Source organism: Chelonia mydas, chromosome 5 (genome assembly GCF_015237465.2).
Source record: "Chelonia mydas isolate rCheMyd1 chromosome 5, rCheMyd1.pri.v2, whole genome shotgun sequence".
Lineage (NCBI taxonomy): Eukaryota > Metazoa > Chordata > Testudines > Cheloniidae > Chelonia > Chelonia mydas.
This window is the reverse complement of record NC_051245.2, coordinates 34,415,377-34,438,230: the sequence shown is the minus strand read 5'-3', so window position 1 is coordinate 34,438,230 and position 22,854 is coordinate 34,415,377. Positions and strand designations below refer to the sequence as shown.

The 22,854-nt window shown below is 42.8% G+C and overlaps 1 protein-coding gene across 24 annotated transcripts in view; it reads right to left on the bottom strand.

Moving 5' to 3' along the window:
- The window catches only part of DDX4 (DEAD-box helicase 4), a 106,976-nt gene that overhangs the window by 34,048 nt on the left and 50,074 nt on the right, over nucleotides 1–22,854 (bottom strand). For 15 of the 24 annotated variants that reach the window (XM_043546902.1, XM_027828366.3, XM_027828369.3 and 12 more), the window contains 4 exons: nucleotides 18,141–18,182; nucleotides 10,360–10,407; nucleotides 10,213–10,257; nucleotides 2,567–2,709 (listed from right to left, as the gene is read on the bottom strand). In XM_043546902.1, coding sequence (XP_043402837.1) covers nucleotides 2,567–2,709; nucleotides 10,213–10,257; nucleotides 10,360–10,407; nucleotides 18,141–18,182 — 278 coding nt within the window. The remainder of the gene's footprint in view (nucleotides 1–2,566; nucleotides 2,710–10,212; nucleotides 10,258–10,359; nucleotides 10,408–18,140; nucleotides 18,183–22,854) is intronic. The other 9 variants (XM_043546907.1, XM_043546905.1, XM_043546918.1 and 6 more) reach the window with 2 other exon arrangements.

The window sequence follows — 22,854 nt, the reverse complement described above, 5'->3', positions numbered from 1 at the left end:
AACTATCTAATAACTGCAGGGGAGGAAACTGGATGATATTGCTTAAGAAGAATGCAGGATAAACCCGTCACAATGAAAACAATTTTGAGTTTAAATAAATTTGGCATCTGACCCTTCTGCTGGCATAGCTACCTTTAACAAGTTTCATTTCTGACATGTTTGTATGGGAGCCCTATTTAAGGCTAAGCTGTTGTCCAACCTGCTTAAACAGTTGAAGAGTTTCTTGCAGAGGGCGCTCACACTGCTAGTTTGTTAAATAAGGCAACTTTTCAGCAATATCGTCAAATCCAACTACAGACTAAAATGCCAGTTTTAATTTTAGAAGTGTGTTTAAACATTTATTAATAGTGAGGATTGTAACCTAGAACTCTCTTGTGGCTAGCCTGAGCAAAATGGGTTCAATCTTTTTTCTTAACCTAGTGAAAAGTTGCTCAGAGGAGTAGTTTACTAAATATATTTCTCCAAAACATCTTTTCATTTTTTTCAGCCCTTTTCACGCTTCCCAGCATAGTTTATAATTTGAGTTATAAAAATATCTTTCCAGAACACCTGGACCTTAAAGTAGACATTTTTTTCTATAAGCAATTTTAAAATCAAATTCTTTATGCAATTATTAACTGCATGCAACATCAAAACCAGAAGAGAACAAGACTGTAATAAATACCAAACAAATTGTTATGTAAGTGTTGCCACATTTATTGCCCGAAATATGAATTTTTAAGAAGTCAAGAGTTCCAGTGGTGTCACTTGGAGCTGTGCTGACTTATTTTAAAATAAACAATGTAAAATAAAATCGGGTATATTAATTGGCTTCACTACAGGGAGCGGGGAAAAAAAACCACAGCAACGAATAGCCGTAAAGTTTTTGGCTAAAATATTGTGAGCTGTACTACACTAGCAAGGTCTGGACCTGGCTCTCAGTTCTGTCTTTGGTATTCCTACATCACCCTCTGAAGTTTTATAGTTTTTTCTTTCTTTCAACTTAACATACACCTGTGACATAGCCAGATTAGACCAGTCTTGAGTATCAGCCCTCAATAACCAACTACAAACACCTATTTCATTAAACTTCTTACCAAACATGTATTTACACATCTAGTTTGCCTATTAATTCAAGCTCAGCAGAGAAAAACAGACTCCAGTGAGAAACTGCTGAGCTTGAATTAATAGGCAAACTAGATACCATTAACTTGGGTTTGAATAGAGACTGGGAGTGGCTGGGCCATTACACACTGAATCTATTTCCTCATGTTAAGTATCCTAACACCTTCTTGTTAACTGTCTAAATGGGCCATCCTGATTATCACTACAAAAGTTTTTTTTCTCCTGCTGATAATAGCTCATCTTAATGAATTAGCCTGTTACAGTTTGTATGGCAACTTCCACCTTCTCTGTATGTGTATATATATCTTCTTACTACACGTTCCATTCTATGCATCCGATGAAGTGGGCTGTAGCCCACGAAAGCTTATGCTTCAAATAAATGTGTTAGTCTCTAAGGTGCCACAAGTACTCCTGTTCTTTTTGCGGATACAGACTAACATGGCTGCTACTCTAAAACCAGTTTAATTATATTTACTGTTTCTAATTTTCTGTAAAAAATGATCTTTTCTGAACACAAATAACTCTTATGCTGACTATTTCCATTCCTCAGTGTTGCATCTTTTTATATATGGTATCAATGGAAAAAAAGCAGATCTCCTCAGGCAGCATATTGCAAGTATTTGATTTGGAGAGAAATTAGTAGTAGTATGTATTTTTGCAGAGCAAACAAAAATTTTAAATTTGTATAATCTGGAACATTAAAATCACCACTTTAGATTTTTAATACTGACAACTGTACATCTTTACTTTCTCAAAACATGCCATTTTAGTTTTTATGTTCCTCTCATTACGGACAATGGAAACAGACTGTCAAAGGTGGACAAATACTAAGTTTACTATAATTAAGATTCTTATTTACTTTAAAATGAACAGATTTCAAAATACGCTTTTACTAAAATGTTCCTAATGATTTTCTAGGTCAGTATATTTTTATTTTATTTAAGAAAAAAATTATTGCCAAGGAAAAAAAATGGGTGTGTACCTTTTGCTTCTTTGTAGTGTCTAAAGAAGGTACCAAAGGTTGCTTTGGTTTTTTACTTTAAAAATTTTAGTCCTATTAAACCTGGAAGAGTATTATGGAGGAGGTTGTGAAACTTCACTAAACAGACACAAAGCAGAGCAATTGAGAGGTGAAAGAATTTTTTTTTAAGTCAGGCTTTGATGTGTTTGAAAGCTATTTAATTTCGACAGTAATTTGGAAAAAATTAAGATTCCACACTTACATTTCTGTCACCCTTCAAAGTTGTGAGAGCTAACAAAATAAGTCCCTGAAACTGCCCCTCAAAAGAGATCTTCCAACAAAAAATTCAGAGTTCTATTTTGCCATTCACTTATTCATTATATTTTTATCAAAAGAAAAAACTTTTTTATACATCATAAAGCAGCAAAAAAGGGCACAAACTCATTTTTAAAATACCCTTTGCCAGTAACTTTAAGTAATAGAGGACAAGAGTTCACTAACCAGTATTGCTGGTGGAGGATCAAGTCCTGATACTTCCACAAGAATTGTGTCATATTTGTCAAAATTAATTCCTGTCTGGTAGTGTGCAAAGATGGCTTCTTCATTGTCAGGTGGAGGTGGTGGCACATAGGTCACCTTTGGACCTTCAGAATACAAAAGAAAACCAATGGTTCAGATACATGAACAATAATTTGAGGGAAAATTTTAGTTGAAGCAATTTGTTCCTTGTGGAGCAGCCAAACAATTCAGTAGAACTTCATTAACCTGCACTTTATAATTCATGTCTGAAAAAATCCCTTCCCATTTCTCAAAGATTCAGTAGTGTGCTGCACTGAGGTTACTGAATACTACAACTTACAAAATATACTAGTGTACCTTTATAGCACATCAAACATTACCATTTTTAAAAAGCTTACCTGCAGTTGTCAAAATCAAAGTTTTTGTGAAACATTCTACTTGCTTAGCATTTGTTCACTTTTTCACAAATGGCTCTTTCAGTCAATAGAGAGAATTAGTGAAGTTTTACTGGGCAACTAAAAAACCAGAAGCTGAATTTTACACCTTTAAAGTCTTGTTTACACTACAAAGTTTACATTCTGCTGAAATCAAGTCTACCCCAAACTTTATCTGGTACATGAGTAAGCCGTATGGAACACTTATATGTGGATGTGAGGTGTTCTACAAGTGAATTAGGAAGACCGAACTGTTCAGAAAAGTATGTTTTAGAATTAAAAAGTTCTTGAAAATATTGAACAAATTTGGGGCCTGGAAGAATTTTTTGAAGACTCATTTGAAAGCTGTCTGGTACACTGGTAAGAGAAGTAGCTGTTGAGGGACTTTCAGTATTGACCATGAACAAATTTTATTCACAAATTATGCCAAACAATAATTTTAACTGTTGATTATAATTCTGAAATTCTAAATAAAGAGAAAATGCAAACTAATGCTTGCATTACTGTCTTTTTTAAAAAAATAAACACATTGTTCAGTAAAACATAATAGATTTTAAGGCCAAAAAGGATCATCTAGTCTGAACTCCTATATGTCACAAGTACTTAAATTTCACCCATTATCCCTGTGTTAGGCACAATAACTTGTGCTTGTCTAAAGCATATCTTCCAGAAAGGCACCAGTCTTGAAGACTTCATGGAATGGAGAATCCATCATTTTGCTTTGGTAGGCTATGCCAATGGTTAGTCACCCTTTCAAAAGCGTGTCTTATTTGCAATATGAAGTTGTCTGGCTTCAGCTTCCACCCACTGGGTTCTTGTTATCCACTAGATTAAATCACCCTTAATTACCCAGTATTTTCTCCCTATGAAGGTAATTATACACCATAATCAAGTCTGCTTTTTATCTTTTGATAAGCTTGCATCATTTGCGGCTCTCTCCAATTTCTCAACATCATTTTTAAAATATGGACACTAAAACTATCTGAAGTATGCCAGTATGGATCTCATCACTGGCATACACCTCCCTACTTCCCTGTGTATTACATCAAAGGACTGCATTAACCCTTTTTGCCCAATCGCACTGGGAGTTCATGTTGAGTTGTTTGTCCACTACCACTCAAGTCTTTTTCAGAGTCATGGCTTTCCAGGATACAGTCCCCATTCTGTAGAACAGACTCCTCTTCCACGATAGAAGGAAGGCATCCCCCCAAAGAGGTGACCCAAAACCCACGCTGGAGCAGAAGAGAGGACACTTCCTATTCTTGGAGGTGGTGAAAAGATTAAATCTCTGGCTGTCCCCATCTCTGGAATAGGTCTTGGAGGACCCAAGCATTCGACTCCCATTTGTAGTCACGGGAAAAGTGTCTGGGTGGCAGAAGGGAACACCTACATATATGGAATTGCTCCTTTCACTAGTTTAAGGAGTTCTTTACATACAAGAGGATCACACCTGCCTGTCTAAGGCATGCTTATTTGGAGGACAAATTCCAGCCTTGGAAGGAGCAGAGGCACCGCCTTGCATGATTGGTCACAAACATTCACACCACCATATGGCCAAGGAGTTGAAGACAATTCCTTATTGATGTGGGAGGGCATCCTTGAATCATCCCCACTACACCAGACAGTCACAAATCTATGTAACAGGAGGAATGCTCTGGCTGTCACTGAGTCCAAGTATTCCCCTATAAACTATCCTTTGTACCAGTACTAATGTGGATTTCTTTGCATTCAGATGTAGGTCCAACTCCCAGAACAAAGCAAAGGCCTTCTAGATGGATGACAACACTGCTGGGAAAGAGCGGCGTTTGAGAAGTCTGTTGCTGGAGTACTGGAAGACTAAAATTCCTTCCTGCCAGAAGGTAAACCACCACTACCATTACAACTTTCAAAAAGACCCTTGGGATCGAAGCGAAGCACTTGGTACTGGAAGTGATCTTAAACCACAGTGAATCATAATTATGTCCTGTGCAATGGAGGTATAGTTATATAGAAGTAGGCATCTTGTAGGTTGAGGGATGAAAACCAATTGTATGGAATGAACATAAAATTAAAGTTATTTTAAGTTGGCTAAGGAAACATATATATGTACTGTAAAGAAATGCCCTGACTAGCAAGTAGAAGAAAGGCCTATAGAATAAAAAGTGATGCGGCCAGAAGGAATAAAATAGGAACGATGTCTGGTTCAAAGAATAACCATGAGGTAAGAGGAAGTTTCTAAAAAAAGGCCTCTGACAGGTGCGACTGCAGATGGTTTTAAATCAAACGAAGAGACTATCTTAAAATGAGCCAACACAGCTCTTCCCAACCCACACTCCAATAGTAAAGCCTATATGAACCCAGGGGCAATGGGAAAACTGTTGGACAGCAAGGAGGAGGGGAGGAAAGGCCTGGGAAAAAAAAGGAGGTTGTAAATCTTATCTGGACTAACACTGGAAATAAAGGGTGAACTGTCTCCAACTGGTTTTTAGCTAAGGTTAGTAATTGGCAATGACACCACTTGTTTGTTAAAGGGTATAAAAAGCAAACTCTTAAAGGGTTCATTGCTGATACCTGCCTGACCATGTTTGAGCTGACCAATATGGGTCTAAGCACCCCTGCGTTTAGCTCATTTTTAAGTATACTGATCAAATACTTATAAATGTTTTAATACTATTTGGATGTAGTAAATTGCTTATTATTTAGGGTTTTTAGGCATGTTTAGAGCAATTGTAGAAGTACCATTTGGCCTTTGCATTTAATAAAGGAATTTAGGGTTAAATCTATCAACTTCATGAAAAAACTCATACAGATACAGACATCATCTTCCTTTCCAAATGCAAACAGATGGACATCATACCACAAGGACTGAAGGTAAAAAATCCATTACAATCTACATACCACACAGACTATGCTGACAGCTTGTGCAACATGCTCTCAAAGAAACTGTGGAACCACCTGATCAACATCCTCTACAGCAAACTGGGAAAAATTAAGAATGAGCTCTCAAAAATGGATACTCTCATAAAAAAACCAACCTTCCACACAAACCTCCTCGTGGCTGGACTTTACAAAAACTAGACAAGCCATTTACAACACACACTTTGCTTCTCTACAAAAGAAAAAGGACACTAAACTATCTAAACTACTACATGCCACAAGAGGCCACAACAGTGGTTCCCATAACCCACCCAGCAATATTGTTAATCTATCCAACTATACTCTTAGCCCAGCAGAAGAACCTGTCCTATCTCGGGGCCTCTCCTTCTGTCCCTCCACCCCCAACGAACATGATACAGTTCTGTGGTGATCTGGAATCCTATTTTCGACGTCTCCGACTCAAGGAATATTTCCAACACACCTCTGAACAACATACTAACCCACAGAGACCTTCCTACCAACACTACAAAAAGAAGGATTCTGGGTGGACTCCTCCTGAAGGTCGAAACAACAGACTGGACTTCTACATAGAGTGCTTCCGCCAACACGCACGGGCTAAAATTGTGGAAAAGCAGCATCACTTGCCCCATAACCTCAGCCATGCAGAACATAATGCCATCCACAGCCTCAGAAACAACTGACATCATAATCAAAAAGGCTGACAAAGGAGGTGCTGTCGTCATCATGAATAGGTCGGAATATGAACAAGAGGCTGCTAGACAGCTCTCCAACACCACTTTCTACAAGCCATTACCCTCTGATCCCACTGAGGGTTACCAAAACAAACTGCACCATCTGCTCAAGAAACTCCCTGAAAAAGCACAAGAACAAATCCGCACAGACACACCCCTGGAACTCCGACCTAGGGTATTCTGTTACCCAAGATCCATAAACCTGGAAATCCTGGATGCCCCATCGTCTCAGGCATTGGCACCCTGACATCAGGACTGTCTGGCTATGTAGACTCCCTCCTCAGGCCCTATGCTACCAGCACTCCCAGCTATCTTCGAGACACCACTGACTTCCTGAGGAAACTACAATCCATCAGTGATCTTCCTGAAAACACCATCCTGGCCACTATGGATGTAGAAGCCCTCTACACCAACGTTCCACACAAAGATGGACTACAAGCCGTCAGGAACAGTATCCCCGATAATGTCACAGCAAACCTGGCAGCTGAACTTTGTGACTTTGCCCTCACCCATAACTATTTCACATTTGGGGACAACGTATACCTTCAAATCAGCGGCACTGCTATGGGTACCCGCGTGGCCGCACAGTATGCCAACATTTTTATGGCCGACTTAGAACAACGCTTCCTCAGTTCTCGTCCCCTAATGCACCTACTCTACTTGCGCTACAGCGATGATATCTTCATCATCTGGACCCATGGAAAAGAAGCCCTTGAGGAATTCCGCCACGATTTCAACAATTTCTATCCCACCATCAACCTCAGCCTGGACCAGTCCACACAAGAGATCCACTTCCTGGACACTACAATGCTAATAAGCGATGGTCACAAACACCACACTATACTGGGAAACTACTGACCGCGATTCCTACCTACATGCCTCCAGCTTTCATCCAGAACACACCACAGGATCCATTGTCTACAGCCAAGCTCTACGATACAACCGCATTGCTCCAACCCCTCAGACAGAGACAAACACCTACAAGATCTCTATCAAGCATTCTTACAACTACAATACCCACCTGCTGAAGGGAAGAAACAGATTGACAGAGCCAGAAGAGTACCCAGAAGTCACCTACTACGGGACAGGCCCAACAAAGAAAATAACAGAACGCCACTAGTCGTCACCTTCAGCCCCCCACTAAAGCCTTTCCAATGCATCATCAAGGATCTACAACCTATTCTGAAGGACGAACCTTCACTCTCACAGATCTTGGGAGACAGGCCAGTCTTTGCTTACAGACAGCCCCCCAACCCGAAGCAAATACTCACCAGCAACCACACAACAGAACCACTAACCCAGGAACCTATCCTTGCAACAAAGCCCGTTGCCAACTGTGTCCACATATCTATTCAGGGGACACCATCATAGGGTCTAATCACATCAGCCACACTAGCAGAGGCTCGTTCACCTGCACATCTACCAATGTGATATATGCCATCGTGTGCCAGCAATGCCCCTCTGCCATGTACATTGGCTAAACTGGGAAGTCTCTACGTAAAGGAATAAATGGACACAAATCAGACGTCAAGAATTATAACATTCAAAAACAAGTCAGAGAACACTTCAATCTCTCTGGTCACTCTATTAAAGACCTAAAAGTGGCAATATTACAACAAAAAAACTTCAAAAACAGACTCCAACGAGAGACTGCTGAATTGGAATTAATTTGCAAACTGGATACAATTAACTTAGGCTTGAATAGAGACTGGGAGTGGATGGGTCATTACACAAAGTAAAACTATTTCCCCATGTTTATCCCCCCCTGCCCACCGTTCCTCAGATGTTCTTGTCAACTGCTGGAAATGGCCCACCTTGATTATCGCTACAAAAGGTGTCGTCGTCCCTCCCCTCCCAGCTCTCCTGCTGGTAATAGCTCACCTTAAGTGATCACTCTGGTTACAGTCTTGTTTCATGTTCTCTGTGTATATAAATCTCCCCACTGTATTTTCCACTGAATGCATCCGATGAAGTGAGCTGTAGCTCATGAAAGCTTATGCTCAAATAAATTTGTTAGTTTCTAAGGTGCCACAAGTACTCCTTTTCTTTTTAGGATTAAATTAGTGTTTGGTGTTTCCCCATATTAATAATTTCAAATATTAATAATTCAAACAAATTTCCTTCCTCCAGAGAAGGAATTATAATTGCCAGAGTCACCATCCTGAACTTTTGAGGCTTCACAATCTTGTTCAGTCTTAGCTCTAAGATCTGCCTGCAACCTTTTTTTTTGTTCTAAGAATTATTCTGAGTAGAACTCCCTGCCCCTCTAAAAGGAAAGGACTGGTTCTGTTGCTCCTAGCCAGAGGACAGTCTCTACCTCTTGCCTTAGTAGAAGCTTGTGAGAGGAGTCCATGAAGAGGGATGGAGAAACGGGTGAAAGGGACAGAGTGGCAAAAACTGGATGATGTAGCCCTATATTATGACCTCCAAGACACATTTGTCCAAGGTGATCTGCTCCCAAGCCTGTTGGAAATGGGCAAGGCAGTCCCCAAAAGGAAAAAAAGCGGACTAAAGGACGCAACCTTAAAATTGGAAGAGCGGAGGCATAGGGACTGTGCATGGACCAAATGGACACTGCTGGCTAGAAATCTCCTATTGACTGATCAAGAGGCACATGTGCACCTGAAATGCAGCATCCCTAGGGGGACTACTCGAAGAAGAACTTCTGTCTTCCTTTGATCATGGGACAGGAAGGATCTCAGAAAAGATGTCTTAGACTTTCTTCTTCAGCATCCTTCAGAGTTCCCTGAAGTCACCTACTATCTGCAAGATATCATGCGATGAAGTGTCATTTGTGCCAATGTGACCCAAGACCAGTGGATCGTTGCCCATCAATTTCAGAAGCCTACCCAATCTTAGAGTGATGTCTCAAAGCAGCACATTGACTTGTCCATCTGTAGCTTGCAGAATGTTCTTTCTATTCTTCTAAGTAGAATCTCCAGCAAGTATCATCTATCTTCCTTGGATGGTTGGAGAACTCTTTATGGTCAAGCCTGATTTTCTTACAGGTTGGGGTAAGCTGCTCCACAGGTTTTTCCTGGATCTCTCTCCAGTCCCTTGGACCTGCTGGATCTCACTTTACCACTTCTTGCATCACTCCTATGCTCGTCTTTGTGTCTGCCTTTCTCCATGATGCCTTTTAAGCCTGGAATACCTTTACCTATCTTGTACAGCCGCTTTCTACCCTTTTGTCTTTCAAGTAAATTCAGTATACTTAAGTGAATCCAACATCTAGAGAAATAATATTTTGAAGAAGTCACAAAAACTACTGCACCAAATGTGACCATTCCAAATTGTGGTCACATGGTGCTCTGTGCAACTGAAATGTTTGAAAAGTTTGTGGTGGTTTTTTTTTTTTTTTTTAAACAGTCTGGATTGTTTTAGATTATAAATTCCAAGATGGGCACCCTGTGTGTACCTGATGCATTTATAATATGTTTTTATACTATATGCTTGGTACTGTGCAGTCACTCAATTATATTTATAGATTAATGAAATCTAAAACAGACTCAAACTTTACAAGTTTGGCCTTCTTGCCTTATAAGCAATCCTACGAATATGTATCCCAATGAATTTATTAATTTACCTTGATTATCACCACTTTCTGTTTCTCCGTGCGGTTTCCAAGAACCTTAAGAAAAATTGATTAAGAAAGAAAGAAAGAAAAGTCAGGCAATAAAAGAAAAAAAAAAACTGAATTCTTGACAAGCTACCTTATAGCAAATCTACTTACTTCTTCCTGAACCTGCGATTACTTCTTCATTGTAACCTCTGTAGCCTCCTGTTAAAATTTGTCAAGTTTTATTTTGATTTCCAAAATAAACAGTTCTCTCAGGCTCTACTGCTTTTCAAAAATTAAAAGTACAGTCACAACAGATAAACATGCATGAGGGACAGAATGGAAGGTGCTTAGGTCCTTGTAGAAGTAAATAAATGGGTGATAGAGCCAGACAGTTAGCAAAGTAAATGGGATGGGATCACAACACAGTGAGCTAAGAGATCAGGAAATTAAGGTGAGCTAAGATATTGAAGACAAGGACCAAAAGTTTGTATTTAACACAGTGAATAAGGGAGAGTGACCTGACCAAAGCAGTGAGTTGAGGAAAAGGATTCTGGCAGCAGCATTCTGACTGGACCTGAAGGAGCAACACTGAAGTGATGATGACCAGAGAAGAGATGGATGCAGTAATCAAGAAGCAACATGAGGGCATGAATGTTAGCTTGGCAGTATGGTCAGAAAAGAGACCAGATGTTGATCCTTTGACCAGAGGATCCTTTGACCCATGTAGTCCAGAATGGGGAGCCAAACCAGAGAAAGCAAAATTCTATCTTTTGATACCTCAAGGCAACTATTACCTACATTCTTAGAATTTTTAGTTTAATGATCTGCTTTTTTCTTATGGTCTCCAGGGCAAGGAGCTCAAAAACTTACCTGCCAGAACACTTTTATGTTGCTTACAGTAAAACTCTGGGCTCCTCCCAAGAAACTATCACAATCCAAGTGAAGTTTAAGATAAAGATTAAAAAAATAGCACACACTAACCTACAAGTCCATATTTTTTCAATTGAACATTTCAAAAAAGGGAAACTATGATGTCCAGTTTGGCACAAAATTTAGAATTTTTAGAAAAAGCTTTCATTTATACAAGCCATAAAAAATGGTTACTAACCTTTCCTAACTGTTGTTCCTTGAGATGTGTTGCTCATCTCTATTCCAATTTAGGTGTGTGAGCACGTCGCGTTCACCATCGCTGGAAGACTTTTTCCCCCTACTGGTAACCGTCAGGTCAGCTCTGGTGCCCCCTGGAGAGGCACCGCCCCGGCATAGTATATAGGCACCTGCCAGCCCACCGCTTTCTCAGTTCCTTCTTGCCAGCAACTCCGACAGAGGCAGGAGGGCAGGTTGTAGAATGGACATGAGCAAACATCTCGAAGAAAACAGTTACGAAAAGGTTAGTAAGCATTTTTTATTTGAGTGCTTGCTCATGTCCGTTCCAACAGAGGTGACTCCAAAGTAAACACTCATGTGGCAGGGTCAGCGTTCCTGTGAGACACGGATTGGAGGACCGCAGCGCCGAAGGCTGCATCATTTCTTGCCTGCTGAGTTAGGGTGTAGTGCCCGTAAACGTATGGATAGACGACGAGGTAACCGCCCTCCAGAGGTCTACAATTGGAACATGGGCCATGAATGCCGCTGATGAAGCTTGTGACCACGTGGAATGCGCCATTAAATGTGGGGGAGGCACTTTTGCCAGGTCATAGCACATGCTGATGCAGGACTTTTTCCAGAAGGAAAGCCTTGGAGCCAAGACTTGGCTGGCCTTCATCCTTTCTGCAACGGCCACAAATAACAATATTGGATTTTTGAAAGGGTTTGGTCCTTTCTATGTAAAAAGCCAAAGCACCTCTAACATCCAAAGAGTGCAGCCTCTGTTCATTTTTAGCTATATGGGGCTTAGGATAGAAGACAAGGAGAAAGATGTCTTGACTGTTGTGGAAATGGGAGACCACGTTCAGAAGGAATGAGGAGCGCAACCGCAAATGTGCTTTGTCCTTCAAGACCGTGTAGGGCGGCTCGGAGGTAAGGGCTCGGATCTCCGACACCCTTCTAACTGAGGTGATGACCACCAGAAAGGCAGTCTTCCAGGACAAATAAATCAAGGGACATGTTGCAAGCAGCATGAACAGTGGCCTTGTCAGTTGTGAGAGGACCAAGTTGAGTTCCCAGGGGGGCAGAGGTTGGCATTCCTGTGGATACAGGATCTCCAAGCCCTTTAAGAACTGAGAGATAATTAGATTGGAGAAAAGCAATCTGCCGTTCACCGGAGGGTGGAATGCTGATATTGCCACCAAGCAGACCCTAACAGCAGACACGGCCAGACCTTCCCCTTTCAGGTGGAGCAGATAGACCAAGGTAACAGAGAGGGTTTCTTCCAGAGGAGAGACCCCTCTTCTGAAGTGACCAGAGTGAGAACTCTTCCATTTCGTTAGGCAGGCCATTCTAGTTGACTGCTTTCTGCTTCCCATAAGTACCTCTTGGACCAGTGCCGAACAGGCGAATTCCATTTCGTTCAACCACGAAGGTGGTAAGCCATCAAATGCAGAGATTCCAGGTTCAGGTGAAGCATGTGGCTGTGGCCCTGGGAGATCAGGTCTGGCCACACTGGGAGATCGACTGGGATGTCTATGGAGAGGTTCCACAGGGTTGTGAACCAGTGTTGGCGTGCCAGCACTATGAGAATTATGTGTACCTTGTCTCTTTTGATGTGGAGGAGTAACCTGTGGATGAGGAGTGGGGGGGAATGGAGGGGGAAAGGAAGTGTACAGGCATCTGCACCCCCCTCCCTGCCCCCACGGCAGCTGGAAGGCATCTGAGAGAGAACCCAGACTGTACCCCACGTATGAGCAAAACTGGAGGCATTTCCTGTTGCTTGTGGTTGCAAACAGGTCCACCTGGAGAAACCCCCACCTCTGGAAAATAGCCTCCAGGATGTCTGGTCAAAGAGACCACTCGCCACGACTGATGAAGGACCTGCTCAGGTAATTCGCTAGCTTGTTCTGCAAACGTGGTTGATAAGCAGCCTCCAGATGAATGGAGTGGGCTAAGCAGTAGTCCCAAAGTTTCAATGCCTTGAGGCATAGGGGAGAGGATTGGGCTCCCCCACCTTGCTTGTTTATATAGAACATTGCCCTGGTGTTGTCTGTGAGGACCGATACAGACTCGCCCTGGAGCTTGCGGCAGAACACGTGGCAGGCAAGGCGCACTGCCCTTAGTTCCCCGACATTGATATGCAGGTGTACCTCCTCTGGTGCCCACAGACCTTGTGTCCTGAAGGGCCCTAAGTGGGCTCCCCACCCCATAGCTGAGGCCTTCATGACCAACCCTACCGACAGTGCAGGCCTTGTAGAGGGAACACCTGCACATACTATATCTTCATTTAGCAACCACTGCAGGGCGTCGAGCATCCCTTGGGGAAGAGTAACCACTCTGTCTAGCAGGTGACACCCCAGTATGTACACCGAGGGCAGAGTTTGAGGCATGCATGCTGCACTATGTAGGTGCAACAGGCCATAGACCAAGGAGTTTTAGGCAGTTTCTTGCCATGATGGTGGGTTATGCTAGCAGGCCTCGAATGAGAACTGAGATGACCCTGAAGCGCCCTTCTGTCAGGGAGGCTCTTGCCTGGTTTGCATCCAGGATATCCTCTGGATGGGCATGAGCGTAGACTTCTGCTCGTTGATCAGGAGGCCCAGGTTCTCGAAAGCGGACTGTACGATCTGCACGTGCTGTTCCACTAACTCCCTGGATCCACCTCTCACCAACCAGTCACCGGATTAGGGGTAGACCTGCACCCCCTCTCCTTCTGAGGAAGGCCGCCATCACCGGCAAACATTTTGTTCAGGCTCTCCAGGCCACCAGCAGGTGAAAGGGCAGAACTGTGAACTGAGTGGTCCTGAGTTACTACAAACCGAAGGTATCTTCTGTGCTGCTGGAAGACGGCTATATAAAAATACACGTCTTTCAAGTCAAGTGTGGCATACCAGTCCCCTGGATCTAGGGAAGGAATAATCAAGGCCAGAGACACCATGCGGAACTTCAGCTTCTTCAAAACCTGTTGAAGTTCCTGAGGTCTAGGATAGGTCTGAGATCCCTGCTGGATTTTGGGATCAGGAAATAGCAGAAATAAAACCCCTTGCCTCTTAGCACTGTGGGAACCTCCTATACTGCTCCCGCCCTTAGGAGTAACTGCACCTCCTGGGCCAGGAGATTTTCGTGAGAAGGGTCCCTGAAGAGGGATGAGGAGGGGAAGTGGGAAGGAGGGAAGGAGAAACTGTAACGTGTATCCCAGTTCTACCATGAGGACCACCCATCAGCAGGGGCGGCAGGTTTGTATAATTTTGGTGGTGCCCAGAACCCGCCCCTGCCCAAACTCCCCCCTGCCCCCCACCTGCCCAAGGCTCTGGAAAGGAGTTTGGGTGGTGGAGGTGGTCTGGGGTGCAGGCCGTAGGCTGGGGCAGGGGAGTGGGGTGCAGACTCTGGGAGGGAGTTTGGGGATGGGAGGGGGTGCAGTCGAGATGGGGGCACTAAGACCTTGCGTCAGCAGTTGCTGCAGGAAGGTAGCATGGAGCTGCGCAGCAGAGGCAGGGACGCTCTGCTCCGGTGCGTGGGGGCAGCAGGTGGGGCCAGGGGATGGACAACCAGCCCCAAATATTGGTGGAGCTGGGCCCCTGGGCTCTGAATATTGCTGGTGCCAAGGCACCACGTGGAGATGTAACTTGCCGTCTATGCCCATCAGTCAGACGTGATGTTGGCCCACGCCCAGTAAAAAAGGAACGAACAGCCCAAAAACATACAGGTAAGATCTAGATTGTGAACTGGTGCATGGTCCTTGGGCGCATCTTCAAAAGTTTTGTGTTGCGCGATGATTGTCTCGTAGGTGCAGATGTCAAGGCTGTTGAGGAGTCTGTCTCTTTTTGAAACCCCTATTCCTCCTTTGCCCAAAATCCTGCCTCTCTGGTAGAAACAGCCCATAGGCTGTGGCTTAAAATGTTTCCGGGATAGGGTTGGGAGGCCCAATGACTTCTAAGTTGCCCTTGAATCCTTGAGACTGTGGTTCCAAAAACAAGGACTGCCCTTCAGATGGGAGGTCCTGAACCAATTTGTTGGACCTCATGGGGGAGGCCCAATGACTACAGCCAGAAGCTCCTCCTCATTACCATGCCCATGGCCCTCGCCCAGGCCGCCACATCCGTGGCATCTAGAGCCATCTAAAGGGATGCCTTGGTTATTGCTCTGCCTTCTTCAACCAAGGCCCCAAATTGGTCCCTATAGTCAGCTGGCAGGAGCTCTTTGAACTTCTGGATTGCTGACCAGGAATTAAAATCAAAAAGGCTAAACAGGGCCTGGTGGTTAGCAATTCTAAGATGAAGGCCGCCTGTGGAGTAGACTTTTCTCCCCAGGGACTAATCCTCTTTAGGAAAGGGACAGAAGGGGCGCCCTCACCCCCACGGGTGCCGAAAGAGAGCGTCCCCCCCGTGGGAGCCCAGGACCACTTGCCTCCCCAGTGGTCAGTGTGGACCCCTTGGCTGCATCTGCCATTGGCCAGAACCCCACCCTGTTGGGACAAGCCCCTAGGTCTTGCCCTCAGGACACCTGTGATCCACTCTGGATACAGTTCCTCACAAGGCATATGACTGCCTGCAATTCTGAGCCAAAAGACCCACCCCTAGGCGACCAAAGCGGTGCCATGCTCAGTGGTGCTGAGCGGCCTTACCTAGGAGGGGAGCGGCGTTTCCAAGGAGAGCGGTACTGCAACGAATAACGTTGCCACCATGGGGAGTGTTGCAGTGATGGAGAGCCACATTTCAAAGACGAGCGATGCAGAGATTGCAAGCAGTGCCACGGCAGGGAGCAGCATGGAGACTGATTGGTGCCAGGAGTACGACCAGGGTCTAGGTGGGGTGTCCTGTCGCTGCGGTGACTGTGGTCTCTGTGCCAGGTCTCCTGATGATGAGCAGGATGGACAGTGGTGTCTTGACATCATTGCGGGCTTGCTCAGGGCTGGTGCTTGCCCTTTTGTGGCTGGAACCTGTGGTGACTGGTCTATTTCCTGCAGGCCTTGGCTTGGGGACAGAGATGCTGAGCAAGTGAAGAGGTTTTGTTCCTCCTCATATGCCTCTGGCATCGAGGGTGCTGCCAGGGTCGTGTCCCCTTCTTGGCTCGCCCTATGCGGGGAGCCTCTCAGTGCCAGACTCAAGGGTGCCGGTTGAGCCACCTCCAAATCGAGAGTGGTCTGCCACAGATCGCACTCTCTCAACAGTCTCTCTCAAGGGGGAATGTCCTGATCAGACTTTTTTGACCACTTCTTCAGAACTGGTGATGGGGATTGGTGCCAAGTCGTTGGCGCCAAAAAGCATGTCAGTGCCGGGAGGACAGTGCTGGGGAGCCCAAGCCACGCTGGCGTTCCGAACATACACAGGCACACTCCTGGTAGAGGAGATGTTTGGTATCGGGTCCAGTTGCTGCTCTGAAACGGGACGGCGTGCCGCCTCCATAAGTAGGAACTTCAGACCAAGGACCAAAAAAAGAGAGAGATGATCAACTGAAGTTCCTACAGATCTGGCACTTAAATATGACCCTCTCCCAAGCACTTTAAACAGCTCTTGTGAGGGTCACTGACTGGCACACCGCAGGCTGTTTGAAGCCCTGGGACCGAGGCATGCCCCAGGGCCCGGACGGGAGAGCTCCGCAGGGTGGATGCTTACCAACTAACTATCACTCTACTTATGCTAACAAACTATTTACACTTATCTACTATCTATTTACAGGAAGACCACCACTACAGGAATCAGTTGCTGAGCAAGAGATAGGAGCGTTCCAGCGACTGTCACGAATGGGAAGAAGGAACTGAGGAGCGGGCGATCTGGCAGGTGTCTATATACTGCACCATGAAGGCATCACTCCAGAGGGCACCAGAGCTGACCCGACAGATACCACTCGCAGAAAAAAGTCTTCTGGCGACAGTGCGCACATCAATATTGGAATGGACATGATCAAGCACTCAAAGAAGAACCATTAGAAACCTCTTTTCTTAATGTAAATAAGAAATTCCAGCAAGTTCTAAAAACAAAAAACAAAACAGTGCTCCATAGTTGCTAGTGACAAAATGAACTGGCATGCTTGGGATACTAAAACTATCCTACGCCTGTCTGGAAAGTGGTCTATATTCCTTTGTCTATGGGATTACTGACTGTCTAAAAAGTTGAATTGTGAAGGAATCTTGATGGATAGAACTAAACAACATTGGAGAATTAAGAATCATACCTTTCTTAATGACATACAGCAGCTAATCCTCATGGTTTGATGGAAGGAAAACGATGGATGACAACCAGGACTAGAGATTAAGCATATGCACAGTACTCTGTACTTTTAGTGTAGCATCTTAATATAATAGATAGCTAGTCTGCCCTGCCTGCAGCCACATTGCGAACACGGCAGCCACATTGCAAACATTGAACATTTAGGTTTGAAAACCTAAAACAGAAATGGACTGAACGGATTAGAAATCAAATGGCTACTATAATTTCATTATCCAAGATGAGAGAAATGCAATAGTAAATAAGTACGTTTCAGTTTTAACAAAGTTATTTGGTATATAGTGGACAAGGAAATTGAAGACACCAGTGAAATTTAACTTGACAATGTCACTTTCAGATGCTTCTGCTAAATTCTAGCAAATGCAACTTAATATTTTTGTTTTTCTGCATTTAAGGCAGTCACAAGCACTTTCCAAAAATTAATAAAATAATTCTCAGTCTCTCAAGGTAGGTATTACCCCATTTATAAACAGGGAAAATGAGGCATGGAGTGACATATGATTTGCCCAAGTTGTCAAAGAAAATAAGTATCAGAGCTAGGAATACAAAACCCAAACCTCCTGACTCCCTCCCTTCCTTTCAATCATTATTAAACATACACAACCTTTGTATAACCCTAATACATAAGAACCTGACCTTTGCTTCCAAATCCTCGGCTTCTGTTACTGTCATTATCACCTGAAAAAAAAAGGCAGAATTATTTACATGCAATTGGGTGTAATAGTGCTTCACCAATTTTAATACAATATCTTAAAGCTGTTATGACTACAGATAGCAGAAAGCAGGATCCCCTCCCAGTAAGAAAAATCTGGCAGTGGTTTTGTCAGCCCTTCATTATCCATCCACGCAGTAATTCTTTATGTAAGAACATTAACTCCCCCTTTCAAGCAGTAAAGGATTTAAAAAAAAAAAAATCAATAACAGGCAGTTCATAAACTCATTCCATGCCTTCTCTATTGTAGAGACTTTCAGGTCACATACAGTTATGGGACAACAGGATTTAGGTCTTGTCTACACTAGAAAGCCCTTCACAACAGTTATTCCAGCAGAGCTCTGTAAAAGACAGGAGTAGTTGTTCTGCTAGCATAGCTACACCATGTGCCAGACTAACACCAGCTAAGCCAAAAGAAGCACACTGTCGGTGCTGTGGTGTCTACACTGAGGGTTTTGCCAACATAGCTATGTAATTTTTTCCACACTAATAGCAGACATAGCTGTGCTGGAAAAACTTTGTAGACTAAGTCTGAGTGGAAAGGAAGGACAATAATAGAGGTACTTGCAATTCTTTGTCTCCAGTTATCCCATCCTATAAGGAATACCTCAGTTCATGTGACAAAACAGTTCATGTGACAAAACTCCCACCCAAAAAGCCACCCTGCGTTTAATTATGGCACATTTTTTCATTTTGTTCACTAACATTTTTCATCCCAAAATGTCACTGAAGAGAACCAAAGGCCCATGCAATGTTAAACATCTGGCAAATACCAATAGGCTCTCTTACTGAGAATAGAAAATACAATACAACAATCATTAACCTGAAGACCTACTAGAATAGACCTCTCACCATTCTATATCTACTACATTAAAAACGACTTTGATTATCCAAAGCATTTCAGATTACTGAATGTCAAACTCCCCCAAGACATATGAATAAACAACTCTGACCTGGGCAATGGGTATTTTAAGCTGCCGGACCCCCGACTGCAGGGTTTTGGGCGGGAAGTTTGTGTTTTATTATGCCCAATGCAGGTTCCTGGGCAGCTGAGGAGGGTGTATGTGCTATTCAGCTTCCCCGGTTTTTATTTTTCTTTCCTTTTCTCTTCCTGTTTCCATCCTAGGATGCTGATGTTTTGTGTGTCATGGTACACCAAGTCATCTTGAAATGTGAACTAATCACTTCAGATGTGGTAGAAACCCTCCTAACCTACTGGGCTATCCAGCCTCACAATTGCAAAGTCTCTGCTGCTTCTGCAGCAACTACAGTTTTGTTGCTGTTGCAGCCTATGACTTGCCCCTTGAAGACACAGAGGAATGCGTTTTTATTTTAATCGTATGTATAGACATAGGGGTGATACGGAAAGATGGTGGGAGGGGAGAAGAGCAGAGCAGGGCTGACCATAAACACTCACATTTGAAACCACTTGCTCATAATGCTGTGAGCTTAAAAAGCCTTACTGAAGTAGCACACCTGTACCACAAAATGATATATTCTCCTCCCTTAATGGCGGGACTGGTACGCTGCAGTGTTTTCTCCGAGAACATAGGTTTCCTACAAGCTTCTGTCCTCCAAAACTCTTCTCCTTACTGGCTAGGCACCATGAAGAGGGATAAAAATTAAAAGTGCAATGGAAAAAAAGGAGAGGGCCAGAGGAACCTCATTGCTTCAAGTGGAGGCAAGACACCAGGGGGTTAGTGAGGCAGTCAGTTCTCCGAACAGCTCCATCAGCTGGCAGTAAATTGAGACACTAAAGGGATGTTTAAAAAGGAAGAGAGGAGGTTGCGGAGTAACCCAGTTTTAACGGCTCACAGGAGCACTAACAAAAGAAATCACAGGCCTAAACAAAAAACAAATCTCACCCAAACTGTGTTGGCTTGCGTATTTCTAATTATTGGAATCTCACAGCACAGTGACCTTTTTCCTTGGCAAATCGTTCTATGATGCTCTTCAGCTCCAATCTTGCTGTTTCATCTTTCTTAGTTGCAAGGAGAGCAAGGTCACTCAGTTGTGTCTGACAATGCTGAATGCATGTAGTTTGACACGTCAATGTACTTATTGGTGAGAGTCAACACAACGTTTCCGGAAAAGCATCAAGAGAACTTGACACTATGAAATTCAAGTAGCTCTGGACTCCAAATGACAAACTGGACACCTCCGTGACCTTTGCAAAGTAAGACATCTTGAAAGACTCATGAACCAAGTCTAAAGAAAAATATGAGTATTTTCCCATGAGCTTAAGAATTTCCTCCTTTGACTCTTCTAAAGCTGTATTTTGACGTTGCCCGGGATGGACAAACCAAATAGCTTAGCTACCTGTTGAAATCCCTCACACTGAAACGTTAGTTCCCCGATCATAATGCCAAAACCTTGAAAATATTTCCTTTGATGGTTATACTTGACTTAACACAGAATCATGTGAAAAATCTGTCATCCTTGCAGCATACATATCTATTCTTGTGGCTTGGATAGACTGCATTTTCAAAACCCATTGCTTCCCATCTGTTCTGATATTCTTTAACAATTTCCTTATAACTTTCTTCAGATCTGAGTTTGCTGAACTCATTCACCGTGTTCTCAAATATCTTTAAGACTTGGAAAAGGTAGATTTTCTTTGACTGAAGTATTCCATCGACTGCAGTCCTGATAACTAAGCAATCCCCCATGAGCTCTGACCATAACACTAGCCATCACATCCCTGGCCAGACATGTATTTGGCGTTTAATCCACACTTGCCAAATAAAACATTAGTTAACTGATCAAACAAGGATTCAGCATCTGCCTCACTTACTGCTATGAAGCTTACAAAATGCGCTTTTATATCCACTTTTCTTTTGAGTCAATCAATATTAACAAAGTTAAGCAAAATGGCCATTTGATCAACATGGCTAATATCCATGATTGCATCTGCAATGACAGTTAACCCCCCCCACCACCACCAAAAAAAACCACCACTTAGCTTCTTTGCAAAAAATAAGTATGTCTCCTCGTATCTGATGTTAAGAGACTTAATTCACCAGTAACTGTCTTGCTCAAGTACTTGATTCTCTTGGCATCACTGATATGATGGGCAAAACTTGTATTAGATCTAGCAAGTAGCTTAAGGATGCTCAAGTAAACATCACAATTGTTGCTCTCCAGCACTTCACGGTGGCTGCAGAAGGACTAAAATTTTGACGGTGCCAAGCAATATTTTAAGTATTTCTTGCCATTTCCTAATATTTTCAGATTTGTTTATCAAAACATGCATTGATACTGTGACCCTATGAACGATATACTAAGCCACTGGATATGCAAATCCTCAAGCAGTACATTTTTCATTGACAGGTTTCAGAGTAGCAACCATGTTAGTCTGTATTCGCGAAAAGAAAACAAGTACTTGTGGCACCTTAGAGACTAACAAATTTATTTGAGCATAAGCTTTCGTGAGCTACAGCTCACTTTCATTCTGTAAATGAAAATGAAAAATGGCAGTTTGTTCATTTGGGCTGGCAAGGACCAATCATACAAGGATACACAATTGTTTAGGTTATAAAGCTGAATCTTGAAAGTAACTTATCAGATGGGGACTTGAAACCTATTTCAGCAGGAAAACTGGTTTGTCCTGTTTCATAGTTGACCTGCTCATCTACAAGACCTTTGGTTTTGTTCCCTTCAAGTTTGTCTACAGGTTTTAAACAATTAGCCTGTCAATCAGCTTTCAAATCTCACACGTGAGACTTCTAATTCTGTAACAGGAATGTACAAAGACACAGGGAAATACGACACTTCCTTGAGAATCAACTCTAACATAGGAAAATTACCAAAAATTACCAATTCAAGATGAGAGTGGGGGAAGAAAACTTTTCAGAAAAAGAATGTAGGGACTGAAAGAAAAAAGAAAAGAAAAAAAAGAAAGTTTGTAGGCCCCAGACATCAAACCTGTGAAGTTCAGCCCTGGAACAGTAGCTAAAGAGTAGGGCTGCCAATTAATCACAGTTAACTCAAAACAAATTAACTTGATTAAAAAATTCATCGCAATTAAGTTGCAGTTTTAATCACACAGTTAAACAATAATAGAATACCAACTGAAATTTATTATAAAGTATTTTTGGATGTTTTTCTACATTTTCAAATATATTGATTTCTATTACAACAGAGAATACAAAACATACAGTGCTCACTTTATATTATTTTTTCTTATGAATATCTGCACTATAAAAAAGAAATAGTATTTTCCAATTCACCTCATACAAAAGTACTGTAGTGCAATCTCTCTTGTGAAAGTGCAATTTACAAATAGATTTTTTTTGTTACACAACTGCACTCAAAAATAAAACAATGTAAAACTTTAGAGCCTGCAAGTCCCCTAAGTCCTACTACTTCTTCAGCCAACCGCTAAGACAAACAAGTTTGTTTACATTTATGGGAGATAATGCTGCCTGCTTCTTATTTACAATGTCACCTGAAAGCGAGAACAGGAGTTCACATGGCACTTTTGTAGCCAGCATTCCAAGGTATTTACGTATGCTACACAGATATGCTACGCATTTGTATGCCCTTTCATGCTTTGACTTTTTAATCTTGTTACAGTGCAAATATCTGTAATAAAAAAATATAAAGTGACCACTGTACACTTTGTATTCTGCGCTGCAA